The 18758-nt window shown below is 51.2% G+C and overlaps 6 protein-coding genes across 6 annotated transcripts; 5 read left to right on the forward strand and 1 right to left on the reverse strand.

Moving 5' to 3' along the window:
* Window positions 1-38: 38 nt before the first annotated feature.
* On the reverse strand, window positions 39-1995 carry BDV59DRAFT_211469 (cytochrome P450). The gene is made up of 2 exons (XM_073695805.1): window positions 1810-1995; window positions 39-1697 (listed from the first exon to the last, which is right to left on the reverse strand). The coding sequence occupies exons 1-2, from the start codon at window positions 1937-1939 to the stop codon at window positions 175-177; spliced, it is 1653 nt and encodes a 550-aa protein (XP_073542906.1). The 5' UTR covers window positions 1940-1995; the 3' UTR covers window positions 39-174.
* A 132-nt stretch (window positions 1996-2127) lies between these two features.
* BDV59DRAFT_189181 (cytochrome b5-like heme/steroid binding domain-containing protein) lies at window positions 2128-3368 on the forward strand. Its single transcript, XM_073691561.1, has 2 exons — window positions 2128-2330; window positions 2397-3368. The coding sequence occupies exons 1-2, from the start codon at window positions 2252-2254 to the stop codon at window positions 2921-2923; spliced, it is 606 nt and encodes a 201-aa protein (XP_073542907.1). The 5' UTR covers window positions 2128-2251; the 3' UTR covers window positions 2924-3368.
* Window positions 3369-4064: 696 nt separating this feature from the next.
* Window positions 4065-10128, forward strand: BDV59DRAFT_148360 (uncharacterized protein). The gene is made up of 3 exons (XM_073687322.1): window positions 4065-4666; window positions 4741-9653; window positions 9722-10128. The coding sequence occupies exons 1-3, from the start codon at window positions 4153-4155 to the stop codon at window positions 9836-9838; spliced, it is 5544 nt and encodes a 1847-aa protein (XP_073542908.1). The 5' UTR covers window positions 4065-4152; the 3' UTR covers window positions 9839-10128.
* A 1755-nt stretch (window positions 10129-11883) lies between these two features.
* Window positions 11884-14058, forward strand: BDV59DRAFT_189188 (Zn(II)2Cys6 transcription factor domain-containing protein). Its single transcript, XM_073691562.1, has 4 exons — window positions 11884-12316; window positions 12429-12545; window positions 12611-12833; window positions 12891-14058. The coding sequence occupies exons 1-4, from the start codon at window positions 12179-12181 to the stop codon at window positions 13703-13705; spliced, it is 1293 nt and encodes a 430-aa protein (XP_073542909.1). The 5' UTR covers window positions 11884-12178; the 3' UTR covers window positions 13706-14058.
* Window positions 14059-14854: 796 nt separating this feature from the next.
* On the forward strand, window positions 14855-16801 carry BDV59DRAFT_206341 (putative isoamyl alcohol oxidase; the record flags this gene model as incomplete). The annotated part of the gene is made up of 4 exons (XM_073694783.1): window positions 14855-15138; window positions 15189-15389; window positions 15454-15661; window positions 15728-16801. 4 exons carry the CDS (start codon window positions 14855-14857, stop codon window positions 16799-16801), a joined length of 1767 nt encoding a protein of 588 aa, XP_073542910.1.
* Window positions 16802-18179: 1378 nt separating this feature from the next.
* On the forward strand, window positions 18180-18623 carry BDV59DRAFT_206342 (uncharacterized protein; the record flags this gene model as incomplete). The annotated part of the gene is made up of 1 exon (XM_073694784.1): window positions 18180-18623. The coding sequence occupies one exon, from the start codon at window positions 18180-18182 to the stop codon at window positions 18621-18623; it is 444 nt and encodes a 147-aa protein (XP_073542911.1).
* Window positions 18624-18758: the final 135 nt, after the last annotated feature.

Raw genomic sequence — 18758 nt, forward strand, 5'->3', positions numbered from 1 at the left:
AAAAGAAAAAAGGGGGAGCGACGTCAATCGGTCGTACTGCTACTGCTACTACTACGCATGCTCGTCCTTTCAACTGGAAGATGGATAGAAATGATCTCTAAATTCTACATGGAAACATAAACAACAACAAGAGTCACAGACCGTGCCGTAATCGACAAAGTCCGAATTCCCTGGTTAATGTGCCCGCTTTGTAATCCCCGCATAGAAATTCAATGGCCGTATGACCAAGAACTCCGGATCATACATGACTGTCTCGGGTGACGAATCATCGAATTCGTATCGATAGACCAATTCTGCTAGAACGATCTTGACCTGAGTCAGCGCCAAATTGAACCCTATGCAGCCACGGCCGCCGGCTGCAAAGGGCGTGTAAGACCCTTGGCGGGCCATCTGCGCTGCGAGGCCCGGCTGCACCCATCGGTCTGGGTCAAACCGTAGAGGATTGTCCCAATGGGCTGGGTTCTTGTGCAGACTGGGGAAGCAAGCAATGACCACTGAACCTTTGGGAATCAAGTACCCTCCCGGCAGGACCGCGTCCTGTTTGGCGTTGCGTGCGGTCTGGAAGCTGGGGCTGTGGAGACGGAGGACTTCTTTCACAAAACAGTCCAGAAATTTCATGCCGTGGATTTCCTCGTACGTCCATTGCTTATGGGCACTGCTATGGTGGCTGGCAATCTCCTCAAATAACCGTGCCTGATTGCCAGGGTATCGGACGAGGGAATACAGGGCCCAGGACAGGAGGGATGCACTGGTCGTGAAGCCCGCGCCACAGCTCACTACCACGTTGCCCAAGACCAGGTCATACGGCAGCCCGTTCCCATCTTTGTCCCGAGCACGATATAAGAAATCGGCTACGCAGGTGGCCCCTTGCATGGCCGTGGGATCCGCTAGCGATACGGGTGGACCGTCCTTTTTGATGCTGACGTCCATGGCCTTTTCGGTGACATCGAGCACCTGCTGCCGGATGCTTTTTAATTTGGCAGGGCCCCCAAAGGGAAGATATTTGAACCAACGAGGCTGCATCGATGCCTTTTTCATGAGCGAGAGATACTGGCCAAATAGTCGGATCGGCATCGATGGGGGAGTCTTTGGCGATTCGAAATGCTTCAGATCTTGGTCTAACACAACACGCCAGATGATTTGAGAGGCCATCTTGAACATGTATTGGTAGACATTTATTGCAAGCTGGGCGTCGGCCAACTGGTCGAACGCTACAAAACTGGATTGCGCCGCGTCTTGGATCAGCGGCATGAAGTGAGCGATAGCGCGCGGCGACATGGTGGGAGGGACAAATTTGTGGCTCGGCGCAAAAGCAGGAGAGGCGCTGTCGCAGGTAAACAGGCAATCCTGGTCGGCCATAAAGTGCAGAGGATGAGACGGGTCGGACGTCGTTTTAGTGAAGATTTCGCCCTCGCGCAGGACATGGCGGGCAATTATGGGGTCGTTGGTGTGGTAAGTGGTTGTTCCCATATTGACCGTCTTGATCATCGGGCCATAAAGCGCGAACAATCGGTCCTGGTTTCCAAGCACATCGGGGTATACTTCGTAGCGGTTGCCGACAAAAGGGAGCAAGTCGGGTCCCGGGGGTTCGCGAACGGATCCATGGGGGGTGGCTCGCAGTTCAACACGGTCGTTGGTCTCCCGAAGCTCTTCCAGAGTCGACAGATAACTTCCATTCTGACCAACGAGCCACAGTGCTACCTCACGTTAGTCTCGAATGCAGAGCAAGCCTTCCCGGGCAGGAATCTAAGACGAAAACAGGCCGAATAAAGGTCTCTTCACGCCCTACATGTAGGAGGGAAGCCGTACATTTGGTATCAGCGAAGGCAAAAATCTCGGCCAGGGTTCTCGTAAGCTGCTCTAAGCTGGTGAAAGAGGATAGGTCCAAGCCGTGAGACTGTACATCGTTCCCATACCCGATATAGAATTCTTTGTACATTGTTGCGACAGAAGAGGGTGGCCCCAATACCGCAGGGACAGGTGACACAGTTGATGGGAACCACTCGCTTCTGCTAGATTTATGGCCCCATTCCGAGGTTATATGCATGCATGCGGTTGATAAGGATTGGTGGTTTCCTTCTTTTGGACCTACGGGGAATGGCCATTTTTGGAAAGTGGCCGCGGAAGATCAATCCATGTTTTACCCCTCAGCCTCAAGAACAACAAAGCCAGATTATTTTCCTACGAAGTTTCCATCGATAAATTAGATTTTCTATTGCTGCTAGACCTCAACGGCAAGACGTCTACAATTATGCTAAAAGCTGTCACACAGGAACAGTTGGCCAGCCATAACACTCCCCAGTCGTTGTGGATAGCGGTCCATGGTCGTGGTAGGGAAATCCGTAAATTTCCGGCAAACGATGGCTCTGTGAATGCAAAACTGACTGGGGTCCTAGTGTACGATCTCACAACATTCGGCGCGGACCACCCTGGCGGCTTCGATGTGCTTGAGAGCTGTGCTGGAACCGATGGAACGGAGGCGTATGAATATGCCGGCCACAGCGAAGACAATATGATGAAGATGCAGCAATTCTGTGTTGGGGAGCTTGGCGGAAGCCTGGCGCAACCTCCAATTTCCAATAGCCCTCATGCTGAGGAGGCCAGACGCAAAAAGAGCATGGCATCTGCTTCCCAGCAGTTGACCGTGGCTCCTTGGATGAAGCGTGCAGTCCCTTTAAGCGCCGCAGGCTTAAGTATAGGTCTGTCTTTCTTTTGCCGTTGGCCGACGCTACAACTCCCCAAGTTCGAGTTTGCCACCTGCGACCAAAACACGGGACATGCATTTTGGGCGGGCGTAGCGGTTGCTTCGTCCATCAGCTTTGTGGGTTTTAGGTATCTCTATAAGCTGTTTTTGTCGTCTCTGGACTACAGAAACGACGTATTCAGTTTTCCACCCACCATACCAAAGAAGACGAGAAGGTAGAAAGAGATCATTTGACCTTGGCGTTCTCAAATCACGGCCGACTGCGATATATTGACAGAACCGAGAAAGGGTCATTTAGACTGGGAAGGGGCTTCAGATATACAAGTGAGGTAACGCTCTGGTGACGGTTTCCTGTACATATCCACATCAAAAATTTCCCACATTTTTCTATCCGCTTGAAGAAGCGGAAGGGATGATGAACAAAGAGACGGTCGAGTGAAGCAACTACAGCGAATGTACAATTCCGGCACAAATATAAGTATGAAGACTAAATGCTGCCTCACTTCTGACACAGTAGACAGCTCCAATGGAGAGAAAGTAATCGTAGTAGGATAAACGAAAGAAGTAGCCGAAATCATTGTATGGGAGTAGATTAATATTAGGGGTAAATAATAATTTCAATTGAGAAAGTGGAGAAAGAAGAATATAGTTAGTTGCCTTAGGAAGTACGGCTTAACAAAAGGGAAAAGAACCGGCCCAAGTCACATTGGCCATTAAATCGCGATTGAATTGAAGACCCGAGACACGTTGAGTCGTAGTTCAACAGTTGGGCCCTGTCCAGGCTCACCCGTTGGGAGCATCGACTCCTTGTACAGTAAGGTGATGGTCTGGATTGTACCGATGCGCGCTACAGCCCGGGACAGCCGGGGAGCCCCAACGGGCTGTAGCCCGGAAGTAGGCCATTTTACAGGTCAGTAGGGTTGAGCATCAGACGTAGAATCTCAGTTAAGACACCTTCATTCTTTGAATTGTGTATCATAAATTAGTTAGCTGCAATCAATCGGTGAGGATTTCCCGGTTTAGTATAACACAATCAATGATCTGTTGTCTGGATGAAACTCCACCCTCTGAGTCTCGCGAAGCCTCCATACATACATACCCTTGCACATGACAGTTTAGCCGGTATTGCCATCTTACACCGACATTACGACCACTCTGTTAAAGCTTCCCACTTTGTTTCTGACCTCCCTAAAGACCCCCCAACGACACTACTTCTTATCCTGAACTTGCCCAATCTCTTAGACTCTTTCTTGTCTATCCTTTGTCTCTAAATACGTACCTTCCAGTCGATCTTCTCTTTCATCTTTCGTTTATCACCCCCAACACCTTCCATGAGCATTTCCAGAATCCTCCTGCTGTCCTACCATAACTGAATGGTTGATAGACCGTCTGGGGCTTCAATAGACTAGAGCGAGAAGGAGAATTTAGAACAACAGCCTACATACATCATGCATCCAGAGATTGAACAGGAGCTGGCTCACACCTTGCTTGTAGAGCTGCTCGCCTACCAGTTTGCGTCGCCCGTTCGATGGATTGAGACCCAAGATGTTATTCTTACCGAACACCGAACAGAACGCATTGTCGAGATTGGCCCGGCCGATATTCTCGGTGGAATGGCCCGCCGCACCCTCACTTCGAAATATGAGGCCTACGATGCGGCTACTTCCGTCCAACGTCAGATCCTCTGTTACAGTAAAGATGCCAAGGAGATTTACTATGACGTTGACCAGATTGAGGAGGGGTCGACAGCGGAAACCGCCTCAGCATCGTCAGCCGCGCCCGCAGCTCCCCTATTGGAACCGGTGGCGGCTATACTCCCTACCCCAGAGGCCGGCCCAGCGGCGCCTGTGGAAGATGCGCCCGTAACAGCTACAGATGTCCTGATCTCCATAGTGGCTCAGAAATTGAAGAAGAGCGTGGCAGAGGTGCCATTGACTAAAGCTATCAAGGATCTTGTTGGAGGTAAGCCAATTTTGTACATCTCTTCAGTTGCTGAGGACAGTCAAGTTAATGGCCTTTCTCTGGTCTCTGTATAGGTAAATCCACATTGCAAAATGAGATTCTAGGAGATCTCGAAAAGGAAATTGGCTCCCTGCCCGAGAAGTCGGAGGACATCCCGCTGAGCGAATTAGGTGCTTCGATGCAGGTCACTTTCACCGGGCAATTGGGAAAGCAGTCATCCTCACTCATCGCCCGTATGGTCTCCTCAAAAATGCCCGGTGGCTTTAACATTACTGCCGTTCGCAAGTACCTGGAAACGCGGTGGGGCTTGGGCTCAGGCCGCCAGGATGGAGTGCTCTTGCTGGCCATCACCAGGGAGCCGACTTCGCGTCTCGGCTCCGATACGGACGCCAAAGTATTTCTCGACGATGTGGCGACAAGGTACGCCGCCAGTGCGGGCGTTAATCTCTCATCACCCGCTGCTGTTGATAACGGTAGTGCTGGTGGTGGCGGTCCTATTATGGACCCGGAAGCCATTCATGCGCTCACCAAGGACCAGCAGGCCTTGTTCAAGGACCAGCTGGAGGTCACGGCTCGCTATTTAAAGATGGATCTGCGGTCCGGTGATAAGGCTTTCATCGCATCTCAGGAGGCCCAGAAAGCGCTCCAGGTCCAGATTGATCTGTGGCAGGCTGAGCACGGCGATACCTACGCCTCCGGAATTGAGCCATCCTTTGACCCTCTTAAGGCTCGTTTGTACGACTCGTCATGGAATTGGGCCCGTCAAGATGTTCTCAGTATGTACTACGACATTATTCTCGGAAGTCTGAAGGTAGTTGATCGTGAGATTGTGAGCCGGTGTATCCGAATCATGAACCGCTCGACCCCTCTCCTTCTTGACTTTATGCAATACCATATTGATAACTGCGCCACTGAACGCGGTGAAACCTACCGGCTGGCTAAGGAGCTTGGTCAGCAACTGATCCAGAACTCTCGGGACGTTCTGGATGTGGCACCCGTTTACAAGAATGCTGCGGCCCCCACGGGTCCCCAAACCACCATTGATGCTCGGGGAAACATTAATTACAAGGAAGTTGCTCGTGATAGTGCGCGGAAACTGGAACACTACGTGAGGCAGATGGCAGAGGGTGGTCCGATCTCCGAGTACGGTACCCGCACCAAGGTTCATAGTGATCTGAAGAACATCTACAGTCTGATTCGGGAGAAAAACCAGCTCTCTGCGTCATCTCAGTTTCAGTTTGATGGCCTCTACAGGAAAGTCCTCCATGCCTTGAGCATGGACCAGAACGACATTATGCCCCAGGAGAACGGCCATACCAGAACGGACAGTGCCGGTCAGATGGAGACCATTCCTTTCATTCACCTCAAGACTAAGGGGGAGCACGGCTGGGACTACAACAAGAGACTCACTGGAATCTACTTGAATGTGCTGGAGTCGGCCACTCAGACTGGTCTCACCTTCCAGGATAAGAACGTGCTCATGACCGGTGCCAGTCTTGGTTCTATCGGCGCAGAAGTTTTGCAAGGTCTTATTACTGGTGGTGCCAAGGTGCTAGTCACCACCAGTCATTACTGTCGAGAGGTAACAGAATACTATCAGACCGTGTATGCCCAGTACGGTGCCCGTGGTTCCCAGCTAGTGGTGGTACCCTTCAACCAGGGGAGTCGGCAGGATGTGCAGGCACTTGTCGACTATATCTATGATACGAAGAAGGGTCTGGGCTGGGACCTGGACTTTGTTCTGCCGTTTGCCGCCGTTCCCGAGAATGGCCGTGAGATTGATTCTATTGACTCTAGGTCGGAACTCGCCCACCGTATCATGCTAACCAACCTGCTCCGTCTTCTGGGCGCCATAAAGACCCAGAAACAGACCCACGGCGTTAAAACGCGTCCCGCTCAGGTCATCCTCCCGTTGTCGCCTAACCATGGCACCTTTGGTAATGATGGCTTGTACTCTGAATCTAAGCTCGCTCTAGAGACGCTTTTTAACCGTTGGTACTCTGAGAACTGGAGCGACTATCTCACCATCTGCGGTACTGTTATAGGCTGGACCCGTGGCACCGGTCTGATGAGTGAGAATAATATAGTGGCTGAGGGTGTTGAGAAGCTTGGTGTCCGTACATTCTCCCAACAGGAAATGGCGCTAAACCTTCTGGGCTTGATGTCCCCTGCCATTGTCAACCTCTGCCAGTCGGACCCTGTCTGGGCGGATCTAAATGGTGGCCTACAGTACATCTCTGATCTCAAAGGCTTGATAAGCAGGCTCCGCAGTAAGATTATTGAGATTAGCGATGTTCGTCGAGCTGTTATCAAGGAGACTGAAATCGAGAACACTGTTATTAGGGGCAAAGACACTGAGGCTACAGACAAGAAGATTATTGCCGACCCTCGTGCGAATATTAACCTTAAATTCCCTAAGCTCCCTAATTGGGGCTCCGATGTGAAGCCTATCAATGAAACTCTCAGAGGCATGGTCAACCTAGATAAGGTTGTCGTGGTCACTGGTTTTGCTGAGGTTGGCCCTTGGGGTAACTCGCGTACTCGTTGGGAGATGGAGGCCTACGGCAAGTTCTCTCTGGAGGGCTGTATCGAAATGGCCTGGATTATGGGGCTGATCAAGCACTTTAACGGCTCTATTAGGGGCGAAGCTTACTCCGGATGGGTTGATGCTAAGACGGGCGATCCCGTCGACGACAAAGATGTTAGGACAAAGTATGAGAAGTTCATTCTGGATCACGCTGGTATCCGTCTCATTGAGCCTGAATTAATGAACGGATATAACCCTAAGAAGAAGCAAGTTCTCCAGGAAATTGTCCTTCTGGAGGATTTGAACCCTTTTGAAGCCTCGAGGGAGACAGCAGAAGAGTTTAAGCGCGAGCATGGCGATAAGGTCGAGATCTATAAGATCCCTGAATCTGGTGAATATACCGTCCGCTTTCGCAAGGGCGCCAACTTGCTTATTCCCAAGGCCCTCCAATTCGACCGACTTGTCGCTGGCCAGATCCCGACTGGCTGGGATGCTCGCCACTACGGGATTCCTGAGGATATCATTGAACAAGTGGACCCTGTGACCTTGTATGCCTTGGTCTGTACTGCAGAGTCCTTGCTCTCGGCAGGTATTACTGACCCATACGAGTTCTATAAGTATGTCCACCTCTCTGAAGTCGGTAACTGTATTGGCGGCGGTGTTGGTGGTGCCCAAGCTCTTCAGGGTATCTATAAGGGTCGTTACCTTGACAAGCCTGTTCAGAACGATATCCTGCAGGAGTCTTTTATCAATACTATGAGTGCATGGATCAATATGTTGCTCTTATCTTCTACTGGTCCGATTAAATCTCCCGTTGGTGCCTGCGCTACCGCCGTTGAATCCATTGATATTGGATATGAGACTATTATTGAGGGTAAAGCACGAGTCTGCTTTGTTGGCGGGTTTGACGACTTTCAGGAGGAGGGTTCGTATGAGTTTGCCAATATGAAGGCTACTAGCAATACTGAGGACGAGTTTGCCCATGGCCGTACGCCGCGCGAGATGTCCCGACCGACTACTTCCACCCGTGCCGGCTTCACCGAGTCGCAAGGCTGCGGTATACAGCTGATCATGAGCGCTCAGCTTGCTCTGGACATGGGTGTACCTATCTACGGTGTGATCGCTCTGACCACGACTGCTGCTGATAAGATTGGGCGCTCTGTCCCTGCTCCTGGTCAAGGTATCCTTACCAGTGCGCGGGAGAATCCGGGCAAGTTTCCCTCGCCTCTACTAAATCTGAACTACCGTCGGCGCCAGTTAGAGCTCCGCAAGCAGCAGATCAAAGACTGGCAAGAATCAGAGCTGTTGAACCTGAAGAAGGAGATGGATTCTATGCTGGCACAAAATGATCAAAGGTTAACTTCTTGGGACTATATATACGAGAGGGCCGAGCATATTAGGTATGAGGCCACTCGCCAGACTAAGGAGGCACAGTCCTTCCTTGGCAACGACTTCTGGAAGCAGGATTCCGACATCGCTCCTCTGCGCGGTGCACTAGCAACCTGGGGTCTGACTGTCGACGATATTGACATTGTATCTTTCCACGGTACCTCAACTGTTGCCAACGACAAGAACGAGTGCGATGTGGTATGCCAGCAGTTTAGACATCTTGGCCGCAACAAGGGTAATACTGTGATGGGTATCTTCCAGAAATACCTGACAGGTCACCCCAAGGGCCCTGCTGGTGCCTGGATGCTGAACGGGGCTCTCCAAGTGCTTGAGAGTGGTCTTGTGCCTGGAAATCGCAATGCGGATAATATTGATAAGGTAATGGAGGGGTTCGATTATATTGTGTACCCCAGCCGCAGCATCCAAACGGACGGTATTAGGGCCTTCTCACTCACCTCCTTTGGTTTCGGTCAGAAGGGTACTCAAGTTGTCGGCATTCATCCCAAATACTTATATGCCACACTTGAACAGTCACAGTACGATACCTACAAGGCTAAGGTTGAGTTCCGCCAGAGGAAGGCCTACCGCTTCTTCCACAATGGCTTTATCAATAATAGCATCTTCGTGGCTAAGAATAAGGCGCCTTACGACGACGACCTGCAAAGCCAAGTTTTTTTGAATCCCGACTGCCGAGTGACCGTTGACGAGAAGACGTCCGAGCTGAAGTACTCGGTCACTCCTCCGAAGACCGAGGGCCCTAGCTTGGAGAACACTCGCCAGATAGTCGACGCTCTAGTCAAGGCCAGCACTATCGCGAAAACCAAGATTGGGGTTGATGTTCAGAGCATTGACTCGATCAATAACTTGACCGAGACTTTCATTCAGCGCAACTTCACTATTAGAGAGCAGGAGTACTGCCAGAAGGCCCCTTCGCCCCAGTCTTCGCTCGCCGGTCGCTGGAGCGCCAAAGAAGCTGTCTGCAAGTCCATTGGGGTGGAGAGCCAGGGATCCGGTGCAGCTCTGAAGGAGGTTGAGATCACAATCGATGCCAACGGCGCTCCTGTCGTCAGCGTAAGCACTTCCCATGCGAACTAACTGTGTCTCCTTGGTCGATAATCAGGAACGCTAACGGGATACAGCTTCACGGGAACGCCGCTGCTGTTGCCCAAGCGGCTGGGATCAAGGCAGTCAATGTTAGCATCAGCCACAGTGATTCCCAGGCCGTCGCCATAGCCGTTGCGCAGTTCTCATTCTGAGATTATCGTACATCTTACCTATGGTCCCCTTCCCTCATGTCTATGTATACATTGGGGGGAAATCCGATTTCTTTGGTAGTAGGCGATTGGCTATCTGCCAAGTTTCTTTATCCTTACATCGGTGGATTTCACAATGGCATTTTGAATCCACGTTACACCCGAGCGGAGTACATGGCGCCTCACGGCGTTGCTCTCATAGCCTGGTTGGCACGATTATAGCCGCCTGATTAGTTAGGTAGCCTTGGGCCTTTGGCACTCAATTCGACCACGGTTAATTGAACCATGTTCGAGCTTTAGCGTTTGCCAACTATGGCCAATTCCACGAATCGCCCTTGATGGGGTGTAGATGAGTGGTGGTGTGTGAAACCCCCGAAGGCAGGCTATTTAGCCGCTTCTTCCTTACCCGGGACTGTGTCGATGCTGGTGGATAATAGAGATATACGCCGTATGTCTCGGTCCCTAGACTTTGAAAGTAGTCGTTTATTGCAATATTCTCCGCCGACTCTACCAAACTACGCCGCAGAATTTCGACCAGAGCGGTGTTTCGGCCATGTCGGGCCGTATTCCGGTATACAGCATTTGCTCCTCTATTTTGACGCTTATATTGTGCATAACAGCACCTCAGAATGGTGGCTATGTGTCAGCACCCCCGAAATCATGCAATGGGTTTGGTGGGATGCTTGGCAAGTCGCGTACCCTGTGGGCATTCAGCAGTACCTTCGACATGTTCGGCTAAATGCCGAATTGTCGCGGACTAGCTCCACCATTGATGAGCGCGGTGTATCTAACAGTATTCTTCTGAGCCTGTCAGCGATTGTATAATGGTGCCTGGTATTGGCATAAGCTGACGGCTCTCCTACCTGCTGTCAGCTTATGCCAGTCTCCTACTTCTACCCACGGTCCTTCATCAGCTAGAAGATGGGCCTAAATCTCTATGTGCGTGCGCAAGAAGGAGTGGAGAAGTGGGCATTCGATCCAACTAATTGCGGAATGAATGTGTCCGAACTAAGCTACAAGCGTTGGTGGGTATTTCATACTCCGTGAATGGTCGGCTTACTCCTTATCAATCAGGATAGCGGTCACCTCTCACTTTACGGAAGGAATATGTACCAAGGGATTAAAATTGCGCCTCTGCGCCTAGACGATTCATTCATTAGGCCCTAGTCACTCTTGCCAATCCAATCGCTTAAAACCACGTGCCGGGAGCTTGTCCTCAGGTTCGTTTCAGGTCCAGAAAAAACCTTCTGGCCTGCATGTAGACCACGCTTAAGACATTTTGTGCCGTGCTATTGGTTGGCCGAGGCTTACCCTATCTGACAGCATGTAGGGCCCAGCCGACGGGTGGCGCCGCCCTCGAAATCCTCATCAGATGGACCGTCTGTATGTCCGGTTCTGAGATTGTATTGTTACCATGCCCAACCCCACAGGCGTCCCACCTATTCTGCGCACTCCGGCACAATTCCATATATTGTTGCTCGCCTGATTTAAACCTGGTAGAGCATCTTTAGAACCTGCGACAGGAGGAGCTTTTACAGCTTCATCGAACATTCTTTCATCTGGACATTCTTGCATAGACTAGATCCCTTTTAAATAGCTCATTTTTAGACATGAAAGGATATTTCCCCGATCACTATTAACTGTGCAATTGATCCCATGCCTCAGTCCACAGGGCGATGTCGGACGCAGCTATTTGCCTTCATAAAGTAGCCATTTTTACAAGATAACCCTGCGTGTTGTACTTTCTAGGTCCGTGGTCGGCGCACACCATAGGTGCCTTTAATGACGCTTCTTGGTCGCCTGACTTAGCCATCCACCGGAGGCCGCCGGACCGCTGAACTCCCTACCTTATTCTAAATACTACTCTAGTCTGTATATGATACAGCGTGGGGGTGATTTAATTTCTAAAAAAAAATACAGTACCTTTACTAGCATTTACGACAATATGTGTCTAGGCGCCGGTTTTACACCCAACGAGGCATTTATAAAATACACCCCAACAACACAGAGTACGTGGCGATATAATATTATTAAAAAAAAAGAAAAGAAAAATTGAAAAAAAAAAATTAAATAAAAAAATGTCATATCGCGAAATGGCAGTCTGTCGATGGGGGCTGTTTTCTTTCAGTTTACTTAGACGGAGGTAATATTCAATTGACGTTTCTTCGAGCCACTATATGTCATGTCTCTGAGACCTTGCGCTGTCACAGAGAAATCCAAACTGTCTCAATTTCCTGCCCCTTCCTGCGACGTTGTAACGGGATCCCGACAAAAAAACTTCTATCATTCCCTTTGCAGAACCTGTTTTCGCAAGTTCAACATCTAGTGGTGTTCGCATACAGCATGTTTGGCACTCTCGTCTCCACAAGCATGGAACGAGGATCACTAGAGTTCATTGAGGATCCACATCCTCCCGCTGCTTTCAGTCGTAACCTTCGAGCCAATATACACATTTCTTGCCTGCTTTGCCGCTCGAGAAAGGTATAGCCATCCAAACGTTCTTCAGACCTATGTCTATGGGCGCATATATCCGGGTTCAGTATCCATTCCATTATCGCGGAGAGGGTTTACTAATTATTGGAAAAAACCATAGGTGCGTTGCTCTCGCGGACAGAAAGGATGCCAAAGATGCGTAGCAATGGGACTCAAGTGTGTGTATCCGGAAAGTCGGGAGCGGATTAAACAGGGACACAACAAAAGCGATCGGCCTGTAGGTACCGAGAGGATCGGGAGTTGCAAGAAGTAAAGGCGCTAATACACGATATTTTCACCTAGGTGACTGCCGAGACCGAGAATGTCCTGACCCAGATGGTGTGCGATGATGAGCCGTTCATGCGGAAAAACCAGATAGAGTACGGTGACAAATTAGCAGTTGACGACTTGCACGACATCACCTTCGACGACAGCTTTATGGACAAGGATCTCTTTACAACGTGGGTGATGGAGAATCCCTTGCAACACAATTTAGACGGGTCGAGCAGCAAGGACCGGCCACCTTGTACGTACTGGATAGAACCAACATCCCAGACACAGCTCGGCTGACTGACACCTCTAGCCTCCAGTGACATTATCACAGACAATATATCCTTTTCGAAAAGGGGTCGCAGTACCACGATGTCACTGCCTCGCCCGGATCCGGATCTATCGACAGTCGACACTTCCTTGCCGTCGATTTATAGCCCGTCAGCGACGGATAGCGCAGGCGAACTGGAACCCTGGGACGGACCACACGCGGCGCATGGCGACATCACTTGGACAATGAATTCTGATGGATCTGGCCCAGGAGACACCACGTCAGACCTGCTGTCTCTAGGGCATGGGACTGAAACAAGCAATGATTTTGATTTCTGCCGCTGCCTGCGACATTCTATATCGTTTCTCGAGCGACTGATCTCGAGGTCGGCCGTACGGGAGAATCGTATCGATATATTACTCACCGGTGTGCGCAACTCGATCGAAACCTTAGCGATACTGATGGCATGCGAGAGATGTACAGCCGGACTAGAACAGAACGCGTTACTCGCTATGGCAATCCGGCAAATAAGTGTTATTTGTGGGAAGGCCGCCGATTGCTACAAGAACCTGTATCTGTGTGGCATTAGTGACAAAAACTCATTTCAGCAGGAAACGGAGCTCGGCGTCTCGGTGAATCGGGTCGATATTTCAGTGTTGACGTATCGCGCTAACTGCCGGGAGAGGCTACACATCCTCAAAAGCCTCGTCGGTTTCCAGATTGCCGAGATCCAGCAGCACATCAACACATTTAAATCCCGGTGTCGCAACAGGCCAAGCCCAAGCCAAGCGGAGGCTCTGATGGAAGCAGAGAAGCATATCAGACTGGCAAAGGTTGCTATCAGCAGTTCTTCATGACCGCAGCGCCTATGGTAGATGATTCTTTTATCCGGCAGTGTTAGGGATCTATACAGTGACCACCAAACTCCCGCCAAAATGCGCTTTTTTACTTCATGACTCGTTTGTACCATCGTCACATATTTAACCACAATGGCGCCAAGATTTCTTTCCGAATTAATTGTGGTATTATTAGAATTTAAATAACATTATCTCGCGGTGGTAAAGGAGTCTTTTAGATCTATACGGTCGTTGTCGTGATGCCGAGGTAGCCGTCTTTTTAGGTCAGCAGCCCCACTCCCTGGGGTGTTGGTCTGCTTCATCCCAACGATAAATTTGAAGCTATTCATAAGATTACTCAACACCACTCTGGGGATCGATCCAATATGGTAGTTTAAGACATTCCTTATCCACCTGGCTAGCTTCCTGATCAAATTTAACCTCTATATCTGCCTATGTTGTTAGCTGATCGCGTTTTAAAGTTCGCGCTCTCTTTATTCGCTAAAGTTCTTCCTATCGTTCCTCTTCGCTCCTAAAACTTTTCTAATAGATCAACGAATCCCTCGTACTATGATAGAGACGAAAGACTAAGTAATAATAGTAATGAAGACGGGGTTATATAGATCTAGAGCTCTAGAGTAGGACTTTTAGCCTTCCGTAAAGGCCCCATAATCTCTTCAGGATTGAATAGATAGAGACCTCGCTTTCTAAAGGCATCTCGAATAGTACGTAAAGGCTTTGGCACGTATACCAGGAATCTCCTTTAAAAAGATAGCCTCCACCGCTCAGGTGGGGGGAAGGCGACGCGACGGGTCGGGAAAGGGGCCGGTTTCCTGATCTAGGCGGTGGGGCGTAATACACGGTCCAAGCTTAGCCATATTTGCCCTGACAAAACGGGAAGATCCTCTCTGCCGGTGACGGCCGTTTTGGTATTTGGCTGAGTGAGGATGCTCGCGTAGTCCTGAAGTTATCAAGTCCGATGTGAGAAGCAGAAATTTCCGATACTCCACCAGGTGTCGGACCCGAGGCGATTGCAGGTTCTGACATCGCGGTGCTTCCTAATCGGATCGAATTATATAAAAGAACGCTCCACAGGCACCACTATGCTGGGTGCGGCTTACATGACTGTCTCCTCTGTCGTTGCCAAGTTCGAGTAAACTGGCCGGCGTCATGATCTTCCGCGTCATCACGGCCGCTCTCATTGTTGGAGTTGTATCAGCCGCAATTCTCCAGGTAATCCTCGGCTCGACTTCTGCAGCTGTTCCGGCAGTGCGTTGCAAGTACATACCCGGAGATCCCGAATGGCCGGAAGCACCGGTTTGGTCCAAACTCAACCGGACAGTTAACGGTCGATTGATTGCCACGGTTCCAGTTGGCTCTGTTTGTCATTATCCCGACTACGACGAAGCCAGGTGCAATGAGTTGACCACAAAATGGGGTCAGGCACAGATCAGGTAAGCATGGACCTAATAGCAGAATGATACATGCTGATGTTTGATTCCAGTTTGCCTCGACCGGCCGAGTTTCTGTCCTCGTACTTTCAGAATAATACCTGCACCCCCTTCACCCCTAGTTCCACAGGATGCTCTCTGGGAAACTATGCCTCTTACTCGATCGACGTGCGTTCCATAGACGATGTCAGAGCAGGGTTGAGCTTCGCCCAACAACATAACATTCGCATAGTGATCAAAAACTCGGGGCATGAGTGAGTGAAGCCGATATTGCCCATCGTATCTTGTCTTTCAGGCTGACCACGCCGGGGTGCTTAGCTTCTACGGTCAGAGCACCGGCAAAGGAACTCTGTCGCTCTGGATGCATAACTATAACGAAACCACCTTTATCCCAAACTATTCGTCATCGTACTATAACGGGCCTGCGCTCCATGTGCAGACCGGGGTGGAGGGAGCCGTGGCTGGGGCGCACGCATCGGCGCAGGGATACACCGTTGTGTCCGGGGCATGCCCAACCGTCAAGATGGTAGGACTTTTTCTTCGCTTTCCCTTGCCCTGTCTGCCTCGCCGTCCTGCTAACACTCCTCGATAGGCCGGGGGCTATCTGGCTGGTGGCGGGCACAGTTATCTAGCGGGTATGTACGGCTTCGCAGCCGACAATGTACTGGAATGGGAGATCGTGACGGCAGATGGCGAGCGGGTCGTAGCAACCCCCGCACAGAATGTAGATCTCTACTGGGCCCTGTCCGGTGGGGGGGCCGGTACATACGGCGTCGTCCTTTCGGCCACCGTGCGCGTGTTTCCCAACCAGGTCACCTCCAACGCCGCCTTCTCGTTTGATGTCCGCCGGGCCGGCGGCGTCGAGCAGTACTGGAATGCCGTCAGCACCTTCCACCAACAGCTGAAGCCACTCCTCGACCAGGGCATCGTGGCCGAATATGGGTTTACGAACGAGACGTTGGTGGTCACGGGCGTGATGGCCCTGGGTCAAACGAGCGACTCGCTCCAGGCTTCTTTACAGCCTCTTGTCAACGCGATCACGGCCCCGTCCGTCTCCCGACTGACTCCACAATCGCTCGGGATGAAGCTGGCCCAGGCCGACAGCTACTTCGAGCTCTACCGGGCCGAAATCGAGTCTCAGTTGGCCGACTTGGTCTTCGTTCCGGCTATCGCCGGTCGCTTTATCCCGCGCCAGGTGATGGATGGTGATGCGACCGAACTCGACCGGGCCCTTCGTGCCGTGGCGGACCGTGGCTTTTCATACGCCGTGATCGCCCTGAACGCCATCAATGCCGTGCGGAACCGCACAGCGCAGCCGATTGCCCCCAACGCGGTGCAGCCGAATTTCCACCGTGCTTACAGCTCTCTGATGATTAACGCACAGTGGTCGAATTCCTTCCCGTGGTCAGAAGCCCAGCGGGTCCAGGATCGACTGATGAACGAAGTGCTTCCGATTTATGACGCCGTCGCGCCCGATGCGGGCGGGTACAAGAACGAGGCCAACTGGGCGGAAAAGGACATCAAGAAGGCTTTCTACGCCGGCACTTATGAGAGACTGGAGGCCATTAAGAAGGAGGTCGATCCCTCGGGCGTTTTCTACGGGATCACGTCCGTTGGGTTTGACTGGTTTGAATTTGATAGTGACGGCCGTCTCTGCAAAGCGTGATCTAGACTTTACGAATGAAAATCCCTGGTGCGAGACTCAGACTGACCATCAGCTTCTCTCTGTCCGTTGGTATGAAACGCATATCCTATTGGGCCCCCGACAAGGCTCCATTTTGCACCGCCACTTTGCTCCACCGGACCCTTTTCGAAAGAGGATTGATTGAGACGACGATTGTCTGAGGCAATCGGCTTGTCGCTATCCTCGAAATGGAATAGACTCCCAGATCGGAATCCTTGCCCCCCTTGGCGGATCGTTCCATCTCTCGTTTAGCGCAACAAATCGCCTCCCACGATCGGTGGAATAGTCTTGCTTTTCAACTGCTGGTGTCTAGCTTTGGCGAAAGCCATTCGTCTTGTTGGTTTGCGGCCCCACGGCCTCGGCCGGTTCTTCGGCAAAAAATACAGGCTGTCGAGACATAAGGTGATAATTTACCGCCAAACCAGGGTTATACTGAGTGACCCACCAGACCATGTGTTCTGTATAGTAAGTTGGTATCCTGGGTATGACAGCTATCGTAACACGGTGTACCGGGCACATCCATGGCTGAACTCGGCTCGGGCCGCATCCTCTCCAGGCAACGCGGCGGCCTCCTGTTGCGGTTAACCCACATGCATTCCGTCAGCACACACCACATCTATCCACCAACCGCCGCCCTCGCGGTGGAGTTGGGTTGCGGCTGGAAATCCCAGATGCTGTAAACGCTGTAAGATCGTCTCGGAGCCAATCCATTATCCACCCCATCTAGGGTTACGTTATTGTCACGAATTTTCCAAAATACCGTATTTGCCTAAAACACAGCAAAAGGGGCAAAACAGTTGAAATTTCAAAAAAAAAAATACTACGTGTTTATTAGTCAGCGATAATGGTCAATAGAAAATCCGCCCCGCAGGATTGTTGCTGAAGGGCTACTACGCAGAGTTATATATAATGATGCCGGGTGGATATGTGCCACTACGCAAGGCTGAGGCTAGTTGGAAAACTGGGCATTTCGCGCCGTACCATCATCACAATAGGGGGATTTGGCCCTGGAGGGCGCCGTAGCGTTAACAGAGAGCTCTAGATGGCATTTCGAGTGTATAGATCAGAGGAGCCTGATGACATGGTGGGCCGGATTTATCTTACGGCGCCAGGCGGAATGGGCTAACGTATGGCAGCTTCTGAAAGTGCAATGCAGATACTGCCACTGGACCAAAGCCAAGAACCCATCTCGCCGGAGAACAGGCAAGCGTCTCCCGTTCCTTCCGACCTGATTTCTGACACCAGCAGGCTTGCGCCCTGGTGAATGGCAATTGGACGAGGCTGAATGCTCTGGTTACGGATCCCTGCCACACAATGGTGGCGGCCTGGGGAGAGCTCCGTGCGCGCGAAGAACTAAAACATGTTTTCTTCATCTCCGCAGCGGAGTTTCTATAAGAAGGAATACTCTCTCTTAGCGGCAGCAAGTACTCGGTGGGGCACGCAGTATCGGATGTTGGTGTCGGTGAAGAGATCCGAACAGGCCCTTCGCACGTATTTCACTAATCATTCGAACCCGAGCGAGGCCGCCAAAGAACTGGCGACCGTAGCGAACTGCCACGAGTGCTGGAGCCAGTTGAATGGGCTTCTAATTCTGATCGAGCCCGTGGATGAGGCCATCCGGATGTCGGAGTCGGGTGGTGCAAATCTGATCCAAGTCGTTTACCGGTGGATGTCACTGCGAGCCCATATCCAGCAGTGCCCGGCGACAAGCTCTTTCAGCAAGGACCGGGCCAAGTTCATTTCCCATGACATGACTCCCCCTCTCGATCACCAACTCACCGAGCTCCACTGGGCTGCGTCTTAACGCGGAGATGCCGGTGGCCAAGCGGGACCAGGGGATCAAGACAATTCGGAAATATTGCATCCGCCCCGATAACATGGATGCATCGGCGGATGCGGTTGATGAGTTCTTCTCTTGTCGAGGCCGTCAAGGATCATT

This window comes from Aspergillus ambiguus (genome assembly GCF_047715705.1).
Source record: "Aspergillus ambiguus strain CBS 117.58 unplaced genomic scaffold BDV59scaffold_62, whole genome shotgun sequence".
NCBI classification, from domain to species: domain Eukaryota; kingdom Fungi; phylum Ascomycota; class Eurotiomycetes; order Eurotiales; family Aspergillaceae; genus Aspergillus; species Aspergillus ambiguus.